The sequence below is a fragment of the Salminus brasiliensis genome, chromosome 25, assembly GCF_030463535.1.
Source record: "Salminus brasiliensis chromosome 25, fSalBra1.hap2, whole genome shotgun sequence".
In the NCBI taxonomy this organism is placed as follows: Eukaryota; Metazoa; Chordata; class Actinopteri; order Characiformes; family Bryconidae; genus Salminus; species Salminus brasiliensis.
The window spans coordinates 7,901,085-7,923,768 of NC_132902.1; the positions used below are offsets into that span (position 1 = coordinate 7,901,085).

At 39.2% G+C, this 22,684-nt stretch overlaps 1 protein-coding gene across 6 annotated transcripts in view; it reads left to right on the forward strand.

The window, feature by feature from the left end:
* The window catches only part of phf21aa (PHD finger protein 21Aa), a 40,386-nt gene that overhangs the window by 12,249 nt on the left and 5,453 nt on the right, over positions 1-22,684 (forward strand). Inside the window, exons 6-17 of one of the 6 annotated variants that reach the window (XM_072671234.1) lie at positions 9,161-9,328; positions 9,873-10,124; positions 10,478-10,561; positions 13,486-13,983; positions 14,276-14,455; positions 14,832-14,883; positions 15,888-15,967; positions 16,095-16,152; positions 19,606-19,796; positions 21,131-21,286; positions 21,692-21,767; positions 22,008-22,111. In XM_072671234.1, the coding sequence (XP_072527335.1) occupies positions 9,161-9,328; positions 9,873-10,124; positions 10,478-10,561; positions 13,486-13,983; positions 14,276-14,455; positions 14,832-14,883; positions 15,888-15,967; positions 16,095-16,152; positions 19,606-19,796; positions 21,131-21,286; positions 21,692-21,767; positions 22,008-22,111 (1,899 nt within the window). Of the gene's footprint in view, positions 1-9,160; positions 9,329-9,872; positions 10,125-10,477; positions 10,562-13,485; positions 13,984-14,275; positions 14,456-14,831; positions 14,884-15,887; positions 15,968-16,094; positions 16,153-19,488; positions 19,512-19,605; positions 19,797-21,130; positions 21,287-21,691; positions 21,768-22,007; positions 22,112-22,684 lie in introns of all 6 variants that reach the window. The other 5 variants (XM_072671235.1, XM_072671237.1, XM_072671239.1 and 2 more) reach the window with 5 other exon arrangements.

Consider the following 22,684-nt stretch of genomic DNA (forward strand, 5'->3'; position numbering starts at 1 on the left):
TGTGTGTGTGTGTGTGTGTGTGTTTGTGTGTGTGTGAGAGAGAGAGAGAGAGAAAGACAGAAACTGTTTCTTAGCAACAGGTGTAGCAAATGACACACACCTCAGTTCTGACTGGTTGTGAGAATGAGAATGAGCATGAGCAAAAAAAAAAAAAAACCACAAGACTTATCCAAATAAAGGGTGTTAATGTATCTGTAGCTGTGTGTGGCCAGGTAATCTGGATTGTTCTGGATTTTGTAATTTTGTAACATTTTGTCTGTAGTATTTCTCTCTTTAACTATTTAGTATTCCTATAGCGCAAAAATGTGATTATTGTAAGGATGTCTTCAGTTTCTTACTGCAGTCTCTATTAAGATCAACCCAATAATCCTCATGATTCTGGAGCTGTTTCGAAGTGGAACAGACTAGGGTGGATAATTAAGAGATAGCAGTTAAGGACAGCAGGTGGACGAGTGACCTTTATTTCTTTGTAGGGTTTTTTCTTCTTTTTTTTTCTCTCCCCTACTCCAGAAGCCTGGCCTGGTTACTGGGACCAACAAAGGTTAAATGCATGGAGATATTATCTTCATGGAATCAGATTCAATTAATTAATAAGTTATCAGGATTAAATAAACAATTCAAAACAGTGGTGCACAATCATCTTTAAGTTACATGATTTAGTTGGATAATGAATAAATTTCACACTAAGAGGCAATTACCATATATGAATAACATCTGGATACTACCTGTATAAAAGGAAAGATCAGAGTATAGCAAAAGCAAGAAGGAGAGCAAGAGCCAGGGAGAAGGTCCGGGTGCTCTGAGTGTGTGATCTCCTGGTAGAAGGGAGCCTTTATAACGATAGTTTTGTGTCTAACCAGGCGTAATTCAAGATTAAAGACAAGGTGGGAGGTGTATCTCTGCTGAAGCTGAATTTGTCCTTGTACCAAACCTTCTGTTCCAAACGATGCAACAGTTATGCTCTGCTGTTGAAATGTACACGATACAACTGCTGCACTATTTAAGGTGGAATGAAAGTTAGAATTAGAAGCCATCTTCAGTCTTGTTTTGCTTGCTAACTGGTAATATCACCACACTTCAAATAAAGCTCTTTCACTGAAATAAGGTCAGTATCTACTATAGCCTATCAGTGTCTAGTATAGTTTGTTAAAATGGGCACAGGGAGCTGTAGGGTAGCGCAGTGTTGTCTGAACAAATGCAATGAAATGAAAGCACAATTCTATAAGCGGTCTAAGCACAACAACCACAGATCATGTTTTCATATTGAATTTCATATTTTCATGTTTCATATCCACTGTAAAAATAGTTCCACACTGCTGTTGGGGTTAGTTAGTTTCTGCAGCATGATTTGCACAATACTGTACTCTGTTGAGTGTCATCCCTCCGGCAACCAAACCATTTACATCCATGCATGTTTTATTTTGGAATCAAATTGCACACAGACGGTGACCTGTGTTGCAGGTGCGATGTTATGAATATAATTATTTTATATCTTGTCTAAAATCTATTGATATTTGCAATATGTTGCTCAGCCCTAAATACAATACTCAATGCTGGGATATAATACAGTGCAATTATATATGCTTTCATACAGTACAGTGTGATGTTATTCAATACCAAGCTTTTCTACAATATGATTGTGATATTGATATATACTTTGATGTAATAAAATACGCTGTGATGCGTTGTGTTTTTACACTAATATGTTTAAAAAATGCAGAAAAGTACTTGTGTTTTCCTCTAGCATTAGAGAAAAGCTGAATTTAAGACGCAGGACTTGGCACTAAACCTCACTTTTTACTCATTGGATCTGCATAGACTGGAGTTTTGGTTGCTTGATTTAGAGGAAACAGAATGAAACATCAGCTCTTTGAGCGCTTCAGCTGTGTTTAAGGTATTGGGCTGAGCAGTGTTCAGCATCTGTTCCTTTTGTGCAGGCTTTGGAAGCAGAGCAACAACCCCACACACACACACACACACCTCTCACCTCCTAGAGAGCCAGCTTTGTACGGTTTTCTGAAACACACTGGCCTGGGTACAGTTCCCTCTTTTCAGGGCAAGCGAAATCTATGTGTGCGTCTCACTGTCCTTTGAGAGAAAACAAAATGTGTGAATCTCAAAATCGAGTTGTGTTCCTAACTGCAGGAGTTTTGTGGCAAGACACACACACACACACACACACACACCCCTCCTCTCCTCTGCCTTCTGTACTGTGTGTGTGTGTGTGTGTGTGTGTGTGTGTGTGTGTGTGTTTAAAAGGACTGGTTAATTGAAAAGAATGAGAAAGCTTTCTGTATCAGGCTGTAGCAGCCAGATCAGCACTTCCGTACTGTTCATGAATGCCCTGCACTAGTGCTGAGAGAGAGGGAGAGAAGTGGGGGGTGCATGTGTGTGTGAGGCAGCAGGCAATGTGAGTAGAATTTTAATGGAGGCTCAGAGTTAAATACCAGCACAGAGAGGCTGACTTCAACCAGAGAAATCCTCACACCTTGGTGGATAATCTCTCTCTCTCTCTCTCTCTCTCTCTCTCTCTCTCTCTCTCTCTCTCTCTCTCTCTCTCTCTCTCTCTCTCTCTCTCTGTGTGTGTGTGTGTTCATGTTTGTGCATGCTTGCTATGAAATGGAAAAGGAAAAAGCAAGACATAATTGACAAAAAAGGGGAAAAATAGTGCCATCAACGCAGAGCACCAGATTGATTGCCTTTACCATGAAGTTCTTGTGTACGTTCTTGAAGAATTTGAAAGTAAGATAAATATGAACATGCATGCACACGCATACAAACATAAGTTTTCCACACCCATTGTGTAAAGCTATACAAATAAATCTGAGAGGGTGAGGCTGTTGACATTACTCTGGATAAACACAAACATATTTCTGAGGAACATTTTATTGTTCAAACTTTAAAGGGCACATGTAGGTTTTTTTTTTTTTTTGGTTTTTTTTTTTTTGTGTTATTAATTTTATGGTCCAAGACATCTTTTTATCCCTTTTCCTTCATGCCAGTTCCTTTCACACCAGATGTGGTAAAAGCACCGATTGACGCACCGCACTGTGCTGCAAGCAGTGTACTCCTATATTAATCAGTGTAGTCTTTTACAGTGGCAAACTGAAAAATAAGCTTTGGGTCAATTTTTTTGACATGTGCACAGCATTGCAAGAGCTTCTAGGAATAAACAATACTAGACAAAGTGCAGTATTCTTACTAAATGTACAATCCAGGCCAATAAACATAACAAACATTTTTTACATACATTTTTTTATCTTTTGGAGCCAATTATTTTATCTACCATGAAAATAAGCCATTACCCACATTATATTGTAGATGAAACTGCTAGCTAACAAAACTGGAACAGGCAGGTAGCAGTAAGGTCCATCGTAGGGGTGAGAAACCTATAGGCACCTCTGAATTTAAATCAGTTACAATTCCGAGGATTGCAGTTAGATTACAAAAAGATTATTGATGCAACCTCCTGTGTAGGATTTCTTTTCCCTCACTGTGTGACTCGGTAAACGTACTTGGTACTTTTAAAGCAAAATATCTGTACTGATCCATAATGAATTTACTTGCAATATAATTTATTAATAAAACAAATGGAAGCGATGTGGCAAGTCGACTGGAAAAGTTTTGCACTGGGTGCAGCCAGTATGTCTTACCATGCCTAGTAGCCTTGAGTCCAGTTAAGTGTGTGGGAATAGCTTTTCTCATGTAGGAATTTACCCAGTTCAGCAGCAACAGCAACGTTGGAGTGTTATCAGTAACTAAAACTAAATGTTCCTCTGATACATTCTCTAACAGCCTACCCATATCTGTACGCGTGTGGCTCTCATTCAGTGCTCTTGTCTGGAGTACATGAGATGCCAGTTGCCACTTATCTGTGATAAACAATAACTAAATACGGACGCAAATCCTCATCAGTAAAAGTTGTGGTGGAGTTTGTAATTCACTTCAGCCTTCCTGAATTGGGCAGGAGCTTTGACCTTGCTTGCTCGGTGATCCTTTGGCAGCAACGAAAAGCACCCGGCTGTAGTTGCAGAGGATTTCTCTGTAATCAGTTTTGTTTCTCTGCTATGTGCGCAACACTGCTTCTGTACTTCTGAGTTCTACTTTTTGCATTCCATCAGCATTACGTTATCTCACATTGTTTAGAAAATCGATATATTCACTGCATGGATGGGTCAAAGGCAGAGGCCAGATTCCCTCAGTGTGTTCACAAATTGTGAATGTTTGTCTTGAAGGATGCATTGTTAAGGTAGAGGTGTTACAACTGGCTCTGATGAGGCTATTTTACTAACTACATCCTTTTAAAGTGGGTTCTTTAAAAGATTAGTAAGAACAATAAGAACAATATGATTTTAATAGGAATTTAGAAACTGAAAATACTTGAATTATACACTAATTTAGTGCAATGTAATCCAATACATACTGGAAATGTGCTCATAGAAATGCAAACAAATTTGCTAGCTTTGTCTCTCACATTATTGGTATATTATGTGGTGATGAATTAGAGGCCATAGTGGGTGGTTTACTTGCACAGTTTCACAGTATGGCTGCCTCAACTATTCTGAGTGAAACAGGAAGATTTTGTAACATAGGAAATGATGAAACGCACTGGTTGATGAACCAAAACAACATGTTACAATGGCTTTTGAGTTTCACTACTGGCTGAAAAGTGAGCAAAGCTCAAAAACTGACATGGAACTGTCATAAAACATGTCTGATTGGTTCTCTCAAGGTACGAAAGCTGGCTCTGATGCTCTCTTAGGGTCTCATTTATGAAATGTTTGTAAAGACATGAGCAAACATGGATTAAAATGGATCTGGAAAGAGTACTTTCCACCAGATTCCTGAAAGTAGTGTAAACTCCACGTTCATTGATAAAACGTGTGTATGTTAAAAAAATACCAGTGGTTCACAAACTGGACGCATGTGCACATTCCTTTACAATTAGCATATGATTACCATAAAGTTACCCATGAAGTTCAAATTATTGCCATACAAGGAAGCCCTGGATGCAGTAAACTCAGCAGAAAGACTTCAACAGGTCTACTAAAAAGAAAAAGGGAAAAAACTTTTTTCTGAGTGGAAATTAACGTTTTATTCAAGGTTTTATTTTTGTTCTGTATATTGCTCGCTGTATGGAAACTTGATATAGCCAGGCATTAGATTGATTATGCTAACTTCTAGGATGATGCAGCTCAGTGAGGGCTGAGAAATTCCTGATCTGTCAGCATACGTCTGTTTTAGGATGTAAGAAGCCAAGCACAAACAGGTTAGAGTTTTATACTGTATATATGACCATATTCGTAATATCGCACCTGCTTGTTACCATCACCATTTAATTCCAAAAAAGAATGTGCATGGGAAATGGTTTGGTTTCAGGAGGGAAGACGCTGAACAGAGTACGGTCAGTCAGAATACAGTGGAATTACAGCTAAAGGATACATTATGTATAGGCTTAGAGGTTGCTAAGTGCTTCACAAATTATTTGCATGCAAATTCATTCTGCTTACATTTAGTGAATGAGGTGGATGTTCGTTATGCCATGTGTACAGAATTGAGCAGTCAGCACTCTACATTAACACTCTAACACTCCTGTTACACAACTGTGTTTGATATCAGCCATGTGAAAGACCAAAGCTATAGATTCTGGGGTGTATAACATACTATTAATTAAAACTAGGGCCTGATTTTAAGTGCTGATGTTGAGCGTAAAATGCATCAGACAGTTACAAAGCAGTCTGTGAGGGGTTAGACAAATTAGCTCAGTAGAACACATGCCATATGCTCTCACAGATGCGAGTTTAAACTCTAGTCTCATACACTGAGGTTAAAACTAGTGAATATGAGAACATTATGTAAACACTACTGGTAAAAGGTTGGAGTGTAATCAAGTGATGTTATGTTAAATAGAAATTTGGGTGGAGGAACATGCCTGGAGCCTCTCCTTCCAATCTAATATCCTATAAATACCATCTCTACCTTGTTCACCTTGCAACCCTCAAACCGCTTCATACCTCTATCATCTCTCATTCCTAACTCGTAGAGAGGGAACTGGCTTCCCACCACAAGCCGAAGCTGCCTGAACACCAGCCCAAAGTTCCAGTCCAGAGTTCTCTCCCATCTCTTCATTCTCTTCCCTAATCAGTGGATAATGGATATAATAAGTGCAGATTTACCTATTGTGAACTTTGATATACAGTTGAATGTGATTCATTCTATATATTAATTTAATATTCCATATTTATAATTTAATAAGTCCATACTTGACGTAAATTATTCTATATCAGTACTTTTAGAATTGTGTGTTTGAAACTTGTGATGTTGAACAGGACTGGCTATTAAGGATATTAATACTATTGAAATTGAAAGTAGTGGATGGGAAAGCATATAGTGTATATGCGTAAAACGAGTCTGTGTGAGGAAAATGCATGTGAGACATTTTTATTTTATGTATGAAAGGTAATCCTGAACAGCAGTAGTGACCTAAACCTGAAGCACCTCATATAAGATCTCATCGCTCTGACATTTTCCCAGGTATGGAACAACACGTGCTTGTGCAAGGACAGGACCCCCCCTATACCATCTGTTATAGACTGCTACAGTAATCTTCACAGTAATATATCACTTGGGAGAGCTGTGTGTGTGCGCGTGTGTGCATTTGTGTGCACATTACTGATAAATTTGGCAGACATACGCTGCTGGAATTCTGCTTTCGACTGAAAGTGATTAGAAGCTGGCTTTGTTTTGGAGATTAAGATTCATTTGTGCTTGTGTGTATGGAAGTCTGTTTTTAGGAATTTGATCCGCAACGTTTCAGAATTACAGACAGCTACCCACAAAGTCGATAGTACATTTTTTTTTTTTACGTTTTGCCATAATAAATCATTCTCACAGCCACGCACACGCATACACAATCAGGTTTAATTTGATACGGTAGATTACACTAATGCCTGCAGGACCAACATTGTCTCAGTGACCGAGTTCAGCAGTGGGTCATGAGGATTAGCCGAAGAGTCAAAGGCGAGAGACTACATCTACTGAGCTTCCAAACACAAGATTTTCCCATATATACAGTAAAATCAGTTTCATTTTGGGGGCAGTGAGCATAAGACTAATAATATAAAGAAAATGTTGTGTTTGAACTGGGAAATAGCAATAGCTAGCAAAACATGATTAAACCCTGTGTTATTATGGGTCTCTGAAGTTCACTTCTGTGTGTGTGTGTGTGTGTGTGTGTGTGTGTGTGTGTGTGTGTGTGTGTGTTATGCATCATGCAGTAAGATGGTAAAGGATGGCCCAATATCAGTGGCAATGTACCTGTCCTTTTTCATATTTGTTTACCATTGTGATTTAAAGCAACATTATGTAGCATGTATACCTTAAAGAAGCAGCACACTGCCTACAGCACTATGTAAGAACAAGTTTGTGTAAAATCCTGTAATCTTGCTCTGCTACATCAGTCAGCATGCTCTTTTCACTTTCAGTGCTGGTTCTGCCTTCACTGTAGGGATGTATAATTAAATTACAATCTGTAGAGGGATCCCAATAGCAAAAAATAATTGCTGCTTTAAACACACAAAGAAGATTTATGATAGACAGGGCTTGCCCAAAACATATCTCACTGTCCATTTAAGCACTGATTACTGAGCACTGACTCTAATTAACTTTTAGGTTTGGTTGCATTATATGGAGAGGGCAGATTTTTACACCTTTTCACAATTGCATACTTGATACCCTGCACACCAAACCTTTGTGTTAATTTTAACACCTCTATCAAGAAATAACAGTAATAGTAACAATAATAATAGAACTAGACAGAGTTTTCTGTTTTTTAATTTAAGTTTTCTTCCTAGACCTGTCTTAACATAATGAAATACTTTGAAGCTTATTCAGGTCCTTTTTAATGTATGTATATGTATGTATGTTTGTGTGTGTGACCCTGTACAAAGCAGTGGTTTTCTTTCTCCTATGTTTGTCAGTTTTCATTGCACACCGGTCAGGAAAAAGTGACTTCCTTTTAGATTTAATTTTGTTAAATGTATTTGATTTACTGGATTGAGATGTGTACCTGTCAATGTACGTTTTGCATAAGTAACATATATGCAGGGGATGTGCATATATATGCGTATGTGCACAAGCCCTAGTGAGCAAGGAAAGTGCAACAGTGTCAGAAAAAGGAGGAAAAAAGGGGAACACATCCTCCTCTGGCCAACAATAGTTAGCAAACCAATACCACAACAATAGCAATACGAAAAGACAAATGATTATACAATAATCACTAATGAAATTCACTTTTTCAGAGCAGTTGCTTAGAAAATAAGCATCTTGTAACTTGTTTCTTTTGTTATGCACGTTCAGTCTCTCTTCATTTTCAATCAAGAAATTTGTTAAACCCACAGTAACAATAAATGTGAGCAAATTCTGCTTCATAATCCACATCAGTTCTCATCATCCATGCCTGTTTAGTTGCCTATTATTGCCTGCAAATGACTACCACTTAGGAGAGCTTTCAGCTTTTTCATGATTTTCATAATCTAAGGCGAGACTGAGTTCTAAGTTCTTATCTCTTGCTATGTCAAAGCTTTAAGGATGTGCTGTTTTTTTCTTACTACTTTAAGTCTCTGGGGAGGATTATTGCCCCCTTCAGCACACACAAGAAGATTAATTGCCCCCTCTTTTCCCCCACAGTGTCCTTCGCTCACTAGTAAACTCCCTGCCATTGGCTGAAGCAGAGAAAGGGCAGTGACTTTAAAATCTATTGGTAGGGTGTTAGCACTGTAGATTATATTAGAAGCTTCCACAGACCTTCATGGTCTGCACACCCTGTATTATAAAACTCTTTCAGTTTATATGGATACCATTGTGTGTGTTTTGTTAGTTCATGTGGGAAACACACAAACATTTGACATTCATAATACACCTTTTGTCACCCTTATGCTTTGGGAAGTTATGACAGTGGGGGAAGCTGTGAGTTACCGGTGGTCCCGAGGAGTTAAAGTGGTTAAGGGGCTTGTGATGGTGAGGGTATGCTGTAAGACCACTGCTCCTGTGCCAATCTGGAACTTCTCCAGTCCTGTGGGGGCAGTGCTGCTCCCTGACCTCTTTAGAACTGTGCTCATTGTGCATTCATGGGTTTGCTGAGGTTGCATTCTTCCCTCAGAAAAAGGTGGTGGAGCAATTGAGGAGAGATTTGCTAGTGAAGCAGGAGTCAGCAGAGATCAGGCTCCAGACGCAAACACAGCTCCCCCTGCAGGCTGAAGGGAAGACTACCACGCTGGTCTCCAGTCAGAGCCAGAGCCTTCCTCCACCTCATCTCAGTGCTCCACAGGTAACATCTCTTCTCTCCCTTTTAAATAGGGTCATGCTTTAGACTTTTCTTTCATTTGTAGCTGCTTGTTTTACTTCTGATCATGAGTGTTACGGCTACTACATGGCTACACTGATATACTTTGATGATATCACTGACAGACAGGTTTTCTGATGTTATGTAGTTGTGTTCTGTTGTACTTAAACTTAAAATGTTCACCTTTGCTGTATGGGAATTTGGAGACTAGAGTCTTTATTAGTCAGTTAGTAGGCCTGCATGATAGGGTGACGTGATCACATCTGAGATAGCTGATGTGACCTGACCTGAATGTTTTAATAGCAATGATTGCCAAGTTGGCACATAACTACATTTTAAGCAATGTGTACTGTGTAACAGAATATTACATATTACATTCATATAGCATTTTAATGTTACTGGTATTGCAATAGTATTTGCCATTATTTACATTATTATTCATTGGAAAAAGTTTTTTATTGCATCAGTGCTTGAGAATCATGCCACACATTTAGCATGTCTCTTACTTTATCTCTCCATCACTCTCTAGAATTCAGTGAGTGTGACTCCAGTCATTGCCACTAAGACACTACCTCTGGTGCTGAGGGCTGCCACGCCCACCACACCCATTGCCATGATGCCAACCCCAACCATCGCCATGGTTACAACCCTCACCAACACGCCCCTTCCCAGCCTTCCAAACTCAGACCCTCAGAGTTCGCCAATCAGCCTCCAAATGTCCAGCAAGCCATCAAATCAGGGAACAGAGCCTGTGCGGATAGTTCCCAAAAGCACCATTGTTGTAAGTGAACGTTACATTTTGTCTCCTGTAAGCCAACAACAGTTCAGGGTGCACAACATTTGAATCTCGTCACTTTAAAATGTAATGGTGAATCTGTAAATATTTGTTTTTCTGTTCTGTGTTTTATAGACGCATATTTGAAACATAGAATGTTATTTAGACTTCATGGATACCGGAAGGTGTCGCTAGAATATTGAACAGAAGTTTAGAAATTTGCACATGATCTAGTTGTCTCATTTACCGGGTGCCATCCCATGACACATGTTTAAACCGAGGGATGTCTAGAGGTGTTCATTGTTCTCTCAGTTCTCTCTCTTTTTATCACTTTGAGTAAATGGCCAGTCTTGTCACAGGTTCAGGCCGCCACTCAGCCAATCAAAGTTCCTCAGTTTGTCCCGCCCAACAGACAGACAGCTCGACCAGCCTCTCTACCGCAGGTTTGTTCCCGTGGAAACCTCTCAGACCCCGCCCTCCCTGACTGGCGTGTAGAGAGAGTCTGTCGCTGCTGTGACTGTGAATGTTTGTGGCTTTCTTGCTCAGAACTGCTGGACTTGAAGCTTTGCTGTTTCTGCATGGACCCTTTTCATGTTAGTAAAGAAAGGTGCATCATCTTTACTGACCTTAGTTTGGTCCTTTGTTAAGATGATTAGGAAGATGATTCTAATTTCCTTACTGCTGCACAGTGTAAAAAGCTGACGTTAAAGCATCACCGAAAGTACTCAATATTGACTTTTCAGCTTGAGACAGGGGTAGCTAAGGAATAGTAAATAGCCATTTGAATTAGACTGGAAGTCTACCCCTTGTATTTCTAATAACCCAGATTTCCATGCATGTGAAAAAGGTCCATAGTGCAGTGACTTTGCTATAGGCCATTGACCTATACCCACCCTGGGTGTCTTTATTCCCGGCTGCCTCTGTTTCCTTTAGTGCAGACCCTCAAACCTAATCTTTAATCCCTTATGTCCTGCATTGTCTGTTTCTCTGAATTTAACACAAACTTAAAATGCAACCTTGATCCTTTAATGCACCTTTTTCCTACAGGTCTGGGAGTGTCATGACACCTGTGTATTGGTGGAACACATTAGTTTAGATGCAGAATGGTTTGCATGAGTGTCTCAGTGATGGCTTTGTAATAGTCTCAGAAGTGACTAAATTGTGTTTTTGAATTTTGTATATATTCAAGGTTTGGACGCCCCTGGTCAAATTACATGTTTTGTACACACATACAGTAATTATATAAATCAGAAAAAAGTACAGATTGTTAACATACTTTTCTCATTTTAATGCACAGTTATTGTATATTTGTTTAGTTTAGAATTACATTTCATTGTTATTTCCAGTAATATAAAAATGTGCTCCAGATGTGCAGTTTGTTTCCTGTAGAGGATTTGTACTTCTCTAATTTCTGTATAAACAAATAAGTAATTTAAACAGGTGTCTTCAAATGCTTGCGTACTTCATGCTTCAGTGGAGCTTTGGGTTGTCTTTGTATATTGCAAGTTACAAGGTGTGCTTTGGTGGCTAATTAGGTTTCTGAGACAAGAGTTGTTTCATATTGCATATAAGCTAGGTTTATAGGAGGGGACCCCTACTTCTATAATGGCTGCCAACAATGCAGAAACAAATATTATATAATAATATATTATCTTGAACATATATGCATGAATACATGAATATGAATATCATGTATCTTAAATGTTTTTTCAGGTTCTATGGATAGATGTTTTAATATCTAAATAAAAATAATAATGAAATTAAGAACAGAAATGGATTGAGCTTATATAGTCCTCTTGTACCCTTTATGCAATGTGTTCCCTTTTATACATAATTTATACAGAAGTCAGAAATTGGTTTAAACAACAAACATCGTCCTAATATTTATTAATAACACATTTAAACTGGAAATCATTGTTAATGGATCAAGATTATTTTTTTATACTCCATTTCTTAGTTGCACATTGAGGGACCTGTTCATTTTTAATATAAACAAAACGCACCACTTGCTGTTGATTTTCTATGAAAACTACTTATTGCCGTACAGTAAACACCAGGGCATGGCAACACATCTAAACAATGCTTTGTCCCCTAAAGTTCACCAGAGTTCAGCATGTGCTAGGCAATAGGAAGCGGTGTGGGACAGGGTTCAGTCAGTCAGAAATTTCACCTCTGCGTGGCTTATGGTTTGCTTTACTTTTTCATTTGTTTTCAGTGCAAGAACAAATACACTTCTTTATCTCCTACAAACATGTACTCATCAGTAGTGGATTGCTAAGTAGGAGGCTCTATGATTCAGAATGACAGTAGGTCCTGAACAGCTAAAGCATGTATAGTTCGTTCATTGCCTCAGAAACATAGTTAGTAATACATGCTTATACATTAATGGCCAAATGAGTGCACTGTAATAATATTGTAAGTAATAAGTAAACAAAGATCAGTGTTCAGTGATGTTGAGGCCTGTCTCATTAAGGGACTATGTATCCAATTCATCCACAAATGTTGGCTGTTTACCCAGAGAAGCTTATGGGAAAGCTTTGTCTCCTGGCCATAAGTGGCCCTGATCCTGTGGCACTTGGTGTGCCAGATGCCAGCACCCTTACTGAGCTACTCACTTAGAATACCTGGGTTATGCCAGACCACACGACTACCACTCAAATGTTTGAGTAATAATGCTTGAAACCAGTTTTTTGTTTAAATTACTTGGGCTTTAAAATGTAGAAATGTCTGTAGTATGTAGTAACTTTCAGTTTAAAACTCCATATTTAACTGAAAATAATAACCCCGCAAAATCCAATGAAAAAGTCATTCCAGTCAGGAGAATGTAAACCAGTTAAAAGGCTAGATATGGAACTTCTACTGAAAAATGTGAGGCTGTTTTGAAGAATGTATGTAGAGGCAGCTCACACTTCTTGTTGCTTATTTTGCTATTTTTCTTTTGCTGATTACAGAAAGAACCTAGTTTTCAGCAAAAGTGCTCAAACTGACTGGTGGATGTGGTATATGATGCTTATTTTTGAAAAGGGCAGACATACATTCAGTGCATCTTCAAATTATTTGTATTATGCAAGTGCTCTTGAGATCAGATATTCCTCTGTCATATTCCTGCCAAGTTAGTGTTGTGTATAATTGTTTTATTATTATTTATTTTTTATTTGCAGCACAATTTATATTCATAGTGCTCATATATTTTCTGCATGGACAAAATTGTTTTCTATGTGCTAAATGTAGCACCTCAAGCCCTAAATGTGGTGCCTAATAGTAGATGTACCAGTCTGTGTTTTTTTTTTTTTTTGGTTTTTTTTTTCTTTCTTAATCTTTTTCTTTTGTTTGTCTGTCTGTCCTTTTCTTCATTCCATGTTGTAAGCAGGTAATGCCCAAACCTCCTGCCTCTGTAACTTCAGCGGCCTTGCAACCAATCCTGGCCTCCCCTCAGTCCTTACAGCAGCCTGTGCTCCTGGCTGCTAAACTGAGCTCTGCTTTGCTGCCCTCCTCCGGACCAGTACATCAGTTGCATATCTTCAGCCCCCAGCCAAGTCCTGCCATCACTCAGCCCTGCTCCAACAGTGCCCAGCCTGTCCCAACCATCACTCAGACCACAATCAACCAACCCTGCCTAAGCAATGTCCAGCCTAGCCCTAACATCATCCAGTCTTGTCCCAGCATCACCATGACACTTAACACCAACATAAGCCAGTTCAATACAAGCAGCACACTTCACAATACTACACAGCTTCCTAGCATCCTCATCTCCTCCCAGCCCAGCCAGTCCCAAGCTGCCTCCTCGAACCTATCCAGCTCTAACGCTACCAGCACAGATATACATAATGGAGCTCGGAGCAGCAAACCCTGCCCTGACGCCCTGGTAAGTGCATCACAGAGAACAAACTCTACTGAGTAAGATGTACAGCATGCTCAAAATTACAGTGAGAAAAATTCAGCATACAGCGACATTTGGCTGTTTAATGGGAAACACAATTCCTTGCCTTCAGACGTAACATAATTTAATTAGCGTTGGAGCTAAAAGATGCAGGCACAATGTTATGTAATCTGACACTCAGATAGTGGTGGTGCATAAATAGGTTCAATAGTGCTGTTGGTTATACTGATATTGCTGTTTGGTTAGATTTGCTGATGTGTTTTGTTTTTTTTCCCAGACACTTGTAGCAGTGGACGGGGTAGAGCCAAAGACATCATCTAAAAGCCCAACACCTTGTCCAGCTACACTGCAGTCACCTGCCCCTACCTCCTCAGTCTCAGCCACCCACAGTCAAACAAACACATCTTCCCCTGCAACCTCACGCACACCTACACCAAAACGCCAAGAAAACCCACTGGTGAGTTAGATTATTTTCTGTAAGGGCCGTAACTAATGATTATTACCATAACCAATTAATCAGTCCATAATGATTTCCTGTACTAAGCAAAATTACATTGTCAAGTCAGCTGACTGATAAGATTCATTGTGAAGTTTTCTATTATCACATCATTGGCTTAATCAATTTATGATTGTCTAAACAGAATGTAATCACTCATTGTAAAAGGATAGTCAACAGTCACAGTGATAATTTGCTGTAGCCCTAGTTGCATTTGCAATGTATTACTAGTATTAATATTATAAACCCTAACAAAATCTTTTGCAAGTTTCATATTCCAGTTCAGGGTGCTTGAATTCACAGTGTGATGTATGGTGTTCTTTTCTGGCCTCTACAGAAACTGGCCTTCATGGTGTCGCTAGGTCTTGTGACACATGACTATCTGGAGGGTGAGCTCTCTATATTTTTTGGTGTATTCAACAAATATGGTTTTTTAATAGTGTTTCAAGTGAAGTGTTTTGGCAATTGAATACGTTTAGTTTTTGCTGATCAATCTATAGGCCTTCCACATTTATATGTGGATATATTTACCCTCATATCCTCATTTTAATTTGATCAAAAGCCGTGCATACAGTCTTGTTTTAAGGAAAGGGGCTTTTGATCTATTTGCTAGAAGGGGGAAGCAAGAAAATTCTCCACATGCATCCGGCTAGGCCTTTTTCCCATTTAATATAATTGCTCTCTATTGCTAACTCTAGTCTAAGTGCAGCTGGTTCCGCTTAGTGTCACATAGTTGTTGGTACAGCCTGTAGTGTGTAAACCTTGAAAATCTGTCAAACAAAACTGGCTCACCATACTCCTCTATTAAGTAGAACGTGAAGACAGCTCACACAGCTGATTTAAATCATTGTTCAATATTTTATTGTCTATTGTACTTATTGTCTGTGCACATTGTCTTGTGTTTTGTCTATTGTCCTTGCACTACTGTCCCATGTGCATTATCTATTACTGCACCAGAGACTTAGCCTAACAGTGTTTTTTTTTTGTATTGTATAACCCTGTATTAGTATAATGACAAAGTTAAAGTGTCATTTGCACTCGCCATACAGACACCAATCAGCTTGAGCTTAAGTTTTATTCTGCGTTCATGAGTTTATGAATCTTTGCCCACCGGGTCCATAGCCTACCATGTACTGTATAACTCTCTGTACAACTACATGCACCAAATTATAATGTTAGTACCATGATGGTTCGCTACTAATACACATACTATTAAATCCCGACTTTTTTTTTAGATTATTTGTTTGTAGAAATCTGATCAAGTAAACAAAAATCTTGAATCTGATAATTCAGAATGAAAATTTGTATGTAAGTAGTAACTTCAATGTTTTGTTTTTTGTTTTTTTTAAACAAACAATCTATTATATGTTATATGTTGCTTTCATGTGCACAGAGATTCAGAGCAAACGTCAAGAGAGAAAGAGACGAACAACAGCAAACCCTGTGTACAGTGGAGCAGTTTTTGAGCCAGAGGTAATGCATGCATGCCCAAATAGACACACAGTTCCAATACAGTTACTGCTATGTAAACCCTATGCACATATATGCACATATCATGTGGACAATTCATTTAAAACCATTGCCTGGATGTATGTTACAGTGTAAGAAAAGCACAGTGGCATACCTGAATTCTGCAAACCAGGGCTGCAGAAAAAGAGGTGAGTATATTTGCGTGTACTTCTGCTTTTATGCGTCTCAAAGTGTGTGTTTGCATGAACAAATAGATGTTATGTTGAATAAAGATGCACTACATGCACAGCATTGTGATACTAGTAAAATGGCTTTGCTTGTTGTTGTAGAAACAGTGATTAGAACCCATTCTGGCAAAATACTAGCAGCAAAATACTACGACTGTTCTGACGCTATGATGAGCTTTTGCCTCTAAACTCTAAACTGACTAAGCTTTCCTTGCTGCTTAACTCTTAACTCTGTGATTGCTGATGCCTCCACCCTGCAGGACTGCATTTGTTAATCTGTCTCTCTTTGTCCTCATAAGCGCACACACATACACACAATCTGTCTCATTGAATTACGTAATAGGCTTACAGGCGCTTTGCTGTTTAATGCCTCCGTACTGCAGGAGATACTAAGCAGACTGACTCCAGTGTGTTAAATGGGGAGTCAGAGAGGTAATGACTCTCTTGAGTGCTGGAATCTGACTGAGGGTACATTAGTGCAGAAATGGCATGTCTCTCACTTACATACAAATGCTCTGTTTCGTTGCTCTCAAAACTCCACTTTATAGCCTGCAAACCAAGGGATATTTCTGGCAGACCAAATTAGCACTAGGTTATTCTGTGCTTCAAACTATCAAATATGCATATGCATTTTCACATGCCTAGATTGTTTTAAAAGGAACAAAATCGCATTCAAGTCAACATTATGACAGTAACACTAGACATGTGTGTGCATGAACAAACCAGATTAAATTTAAATATGCCTTAGGCCAGAATACTCTAATCAAAAGACATCCCACACAGAAAGGTTATCTGTGAGCTTCTTTTTGTTCCAAAATTCATCAGCCTTATTTAGATGTTCTTTTAAAAACTTCTGTTGCTGAATTTTGTGGTTAAAATGTTTTCTTTCGATTATTTTATATTTATTATCTTTCATAGATCATATTTGTGCAGGTGTCACTGCACATTCGAACAGTACATCACCACTCTCTGATAAATCTCTCTGAAGGTCATTTGCAGTCAAAGAGGGTTTTAATTAACCTTTCAAGTAGTTCTTTTAGAAAGTTTTTGGGTTTTTTTAGAGAGAAAACTTTATCAGAAATGCCCTTTTCGCTGCCCACAATAATTTGCTGTTGTCTTGTTACGTGGGCAACAGTTGTTGTGCTAAAAAGCAGCTTAGATGAGCCTGTGGCTGCTGATTGGCAGGACAAGGTTTGAGAAGTCTAAATATTTATAAAGATTATCACCTTGCCTTTCATTTCCTAAACAAGCTGTAGTCCTAACAAGCTAATTCAGGACCAAAACAATGCACTGCTTATGCTTAGAATGCTTCATCTTTAACTGCATAACTTTTGGAGATCAATTCATTTTCTACTTGTTTACAGTAAAAGACAATTTGACTTGGGCTGCAGAAATGAATGAATGTGTTTTGTCTTCTGTTTTAACCATTCTTGTTTGGGTCATCAGGTCCATGACAGTTTGAACAGTGACACAATTTTTGCCTCTGTACATTCTCAATTGAAATGAAGCAATCCTGGTGTGATTTAAAAGTTAGCATCTTAGCTTTAATTCAAATGGTTTAACACAAAAATGGACAGTTGAGGAATCACAATGCTAAAACTAATTGGGCAAAAGAACATATATTATTAACAGAAGGGTTATTTTAATACTTGGATGCAAATCTCTTGTATTTCATACCTGCCTTAAATCTGAAACCTATGGGCATCAACAAAAGAGATGCTTTGCCAGGCTGTGTACAGTTTTGCTATGCTAGTCTGTGGGGCTTGTCTTTTAGTTTTGCCTCCAGTAAGTGGGTTAAGGTCAAGCGACTGACATTTAAGAATTTCTTTGCCCTAAGATGCTCTTGGGTTGTTTTCATGGTATGTGTTGTGGTGTTATCCAACTTAATCTGAGCAGAACTAATGGTTCTATACACTTATCATCCTGATATCTCTATCTCCAATCACAACCCAACAGATAGCAAAGCAAATCAACAATAGCATGGAGTGAAGAAATAACTAATATGCATATACATTAATAAACAAAAATAAAAAGTGATTAGGGGCAATGAGGATTAGATCTATGATTGCTATGTTTATATAAACATGTAAGGAATTTAGTATAAATCGTTCAGGGGAATTTCTTTGGTTCTGCAAAAGGTTAAATGGCACAACTCCCCTATGGTCAGAGGCAGCTCAGTGACCGCAGGGGAGTTGGTCTGGATGGCAGGCAGCACGGACACCCAGTCAGCGTTAAGAAGCTAGAACACCTGGTTGTTTCACCTGTCCAAAGAATCTTGTTTTAGAACTGTGCAGGCTTTTTTAGATTTTCCATTAATACAGCTACCAAATGTAAATTCAACATTTGGAATCACTTCCAGACCATATATCGCCTTGATTTGTCATGAAATAATAAGGGTACAAGCCACATTTGACTAGAAAATGTGCATAGCCAGCACCTCTTTTTCTGAACTGTCACCTATACAATGTCCCTGGGCATCCAGCACGATCTGAGGAAAGCGTTGTGTACCTGGCGATGATGCGTCTGCTAGCAACCATCTAGCGTTGCACTGGAATGTTGGAGAATGCAAGGCCAATTCTGCGCTCTCAGGGCCCCAGCTGACGATGGCTAGCAGCGTGACCTGGATTCAAACTACCAATCCTCTGGTCATAGTGACAGCGTCTTATTCCGCTGGACCACTCTGGGTTCTTGGGCTCAATACTGTAATGTTTGACACCGAACCGCACATTCAGTCAAGTTCAGTCTCTGCTGTTTTTTTTCTAGGGATGCACCAATGAAGGAATTGTGGGTTGATTTCTTTATCAGTGCCTTAACATTTATAAGTAAATTCAGTAACTTGTAAAATATTTCACAAGGTATCCCAGCATCACCTAAACATTCTGCTACAATGCAATGTATTTATTTTGGTCATATCTAATTATGTCTGATGGCTTTTTTCATGGAAATATTTTCCATTACTGTTATGCTTCTGGTATGTATATATATATATATATATATATATATATATATATATATATATATATATTTGTTTTACTCCCCTGACTAAAAACATTGATTTCTAATTAAAACATTCACCTTCCTTAATATTCCACAGTCATCAGAAAGTCAAGGCTAACTCTTTCACCTAGTTGAGTTGGATTGCTAACACTAAAACTAAAAGAAGTTAATGTCACATAAGATATTATGAGAACTGGCAGATGCAGGTGGCTGATTAAATTTTTGGTTGTATCCCTGCATGCTTTGCTATCTCTGTTGTCTAACACTGCTCTTTCATTCCCACCCCTCTTGCTACGCTAGCCAATGAGGACAGCTTATCAGAGGTATGTCATATCAATGTTCTGTCTTTTGTCTTTTCTTTTTACTTTTTTTTTTTTTTTTTTTTTTTCCTTTTGCCGTCTGTCTCATCTCACCCAGGTCGCCCACCTAAACACAGCAGCGCGGTGGAGCAGGGCCTCAGCCCCTTGACCCCCACCAGCCGCCACCCAGCGTCTGTGGGCCCACAGCAGCCCAGCATGGGTGGCCCTCACTCCCCTGCTCTCCCACAAACCCTCTCATCACATCCACCCCCATCCAGTCCCCGTGTCAGTCCAAACTCAGAGAGGGATGTAAGTAGCCATGGGAGACTGCTGCTCCAACTTATTACTCCCATATCCCTGTCCACAGATCCAGCATACACACGGAATCCCTGTTCTTTTTAGGATCTACACTCCTCAGATGACTGGGGTTGATACAGTACGCTCAGTTGTGGCTAAATCATGCTACACCAGAAAACAACAAAAAACTGTTAAACATAAACACAATGTCACATCGGTTAATCCTGTTGTATAGTCTCTGCCTTTCCCAATCAGAGATTTGTAAACAGCCATGTACAGCCATACAGGTCTTTATTTGTAGCATTTAAAAGAATACTCCAGCATGTTTCTGTCAGTCCTCCATTTGGAAGGTATGTGTCATAAAGGTGTTGTAAACTGTACAGACCACAAATCTGCCTTCCATAGCTTAGGAGAAAAGTGTAAATGTTGTAGTTTGCTTATGTTCGTTATTAGCAATACATTGTATAAAAGTAATCCTCTTGTAAATGTCTTCAAATGACAAGCCTTTCATAATAGAAAAACGGTGGGTTTTCAAGCTGTCTGTAGTTTGCTATGTTAGCTTACTAGAGTAATAGTTCTCCCATCTGAAATTTTAGTAGCTTTTAAAGCAGTGGGATCTATATGCCAGATAGCTTGCATACTTGCTATTCAAACTGCATGATATGCAAGTTGTTTTGCTTTTTTTCCTTTAAACACTGCATTTTTCCCCTCCATAATGAAAACTCCTAAAAAAAAAAAGTCTGCCTGCAGACAATGTGTAACCGACTGGCACTAGTGAATTTCTTAGCATTTATTGCAGATGTCTCATTTATACAATAATACATTTATTAGGCCAATAAAAAAAGAAGAAAAGATGCAAGAGGCTACTATATTGTGACCCACTCAAAGTCGAACCTTACATTTCCACACCACTGTGCATAACGGTACTAAAAGTGACATGCAAATTCAGTCGCATAAAACATAAGAAATATCACGTTGAGTCATAAAGAGTTGTATAAACACGACTCTTGAGTTGCAGGTTAACAACATATGACTCAAGTGAGACTTGAATGCTAGTCACCTACTTGAGTTTCCATTTTGGCTTCTTCCATTAAAAGTCCTTGCTTTCCATTAGCAGTGCATCGTGATTCAGTTATTGTATTCATTTTTTGTCCGTGGTAATTAACTAAAAATGCTGGAGTACTCTTTTAATATTAGGGCCTGGGTTTTTTTTTCCAGCATTGGTTGAAGAATTATTTGAATGGAACCGCTGCTCCATTTGAGATTTTTTTGAGTCCCACCAATTATTTTGTGATTGGGCCAGCATATAGCAGACAGTGTTGTGATTGGTGGATTCTGTGTGGCAGGGAGACATCCATGATGATTTCTGTGTGGTGTGTAGGCGCAGTGGGCAGTTACTCATGTGTGACACCTGCTCACGCGTCTATCACCTGGACTGCTTGGAGCCGCCCCTCCGCACTGTCCCCAGGGGCATGTGGATCTGCCCCTCATGCCAAAGCCAGGTAAATTCCCCAAGAATCTCCAGCTTTTGCCCTCAAGCCTACAGCTTCTCCCCCGAGCTAACACATTCTGCCCCATGCTGCCCTTTAAAACTATAGGTTTTGCCCCCCAAAATTCTTTGTAGCAGACAGGGATTGTGGTGTCCTTGGTGATCTGAGCTTGCTAAGGCTCAATGGTATATCAGCTGGCCATGCTAAACTTCATCTGAGTACAGCACCCTCTGAAAAAGGTTGTTTCTGTGCTTTGGAAGTTTAACATGCTTCATTTAATATCATCTACCTCCTCACATTACAGTTTACTGTGTTTCATTTCATTCGTTCTGTTCTTTGCATTCAATGTTATTTTAAATGGCTTTGTGATCAAAGGCTGTGGTGTTTGGAATGTCAACGGTTGTGTTTCATTCCCAGATTTTGAAGAAGGATGAGGCGATAGAATGGCCTGGAACACTTGCTATAGTGCATTCCTACATTTCTTACAAAGCAGGTGAGGGGTTTTGATCAGTTATAATAGATCAATCAGTTCTGGTTCTGGAGGACCACTGTCCAGCACCAGCACAGTTTGCTGATTTCCCTGCTCTAACGCACCTACTAATCCTGGCAATTCACTGATGAGAATCAGATGTTTAGAGCAAGTAGATCCAATCCCCAAACTGCTGGCCTTACATGACCTTAATTAAAGACTATTGCTTTAATCCTCACCTGCTTTCCCTCTCTTGTGCCGCAGAGAGAGAGCAGGAGAAGCAGAAGCTGGAGAAGTGGAGCTCTGAACTCCAGCAGGAAAGAGAGGAGCTACAGCTCAGAGTCAAACAACTCAGCGACTCCATAACGGTGAGACCATTTTTCCAGCAACTCATAATACTATCATCAGATCTGTTTGACACTCTTCAATTTATATGTGCATTGATGTCTTTGTAACAACATGGCCAAAAATGTATGTACAACTGAGCATCAATCTCTACAGTTGGCCCTCTATTGCTGCTTTACTGTAAACTTGTGCCGCTGTTCTTCAAAGGCTTTGGGGAGATCAGGCACTGATAATGGGCAACACAACTCCGTTGTTTCACTTGGTGTCATTTTTGCACCCACATTTAAGTCTTCCTCTGTTTAGTCAGAAAAAAAAACTTTTTTTGATTAGTTATGTCATGAGCTACCACATCTGTCACCCAGCCAGTCTGTTTTCTCTTCATTTGCCCCTTTGTCTGTTTGTAGTCCTTTGTAACAGACAGGGATTCTGGTGTCCTTAATTATCTGTGGTGTAGAAGTGCCCAGTTTACCCATTTCTCTCAACTTCGCTTGTGCTGTAGGGTTTAGTTCAGCATGAATGGTGTAGCATGCTGGGAATCTTACAGGGATGTCGATCAAGAATGCTTATTAGATAAGCAGATTTTAAACTGTGTTTTA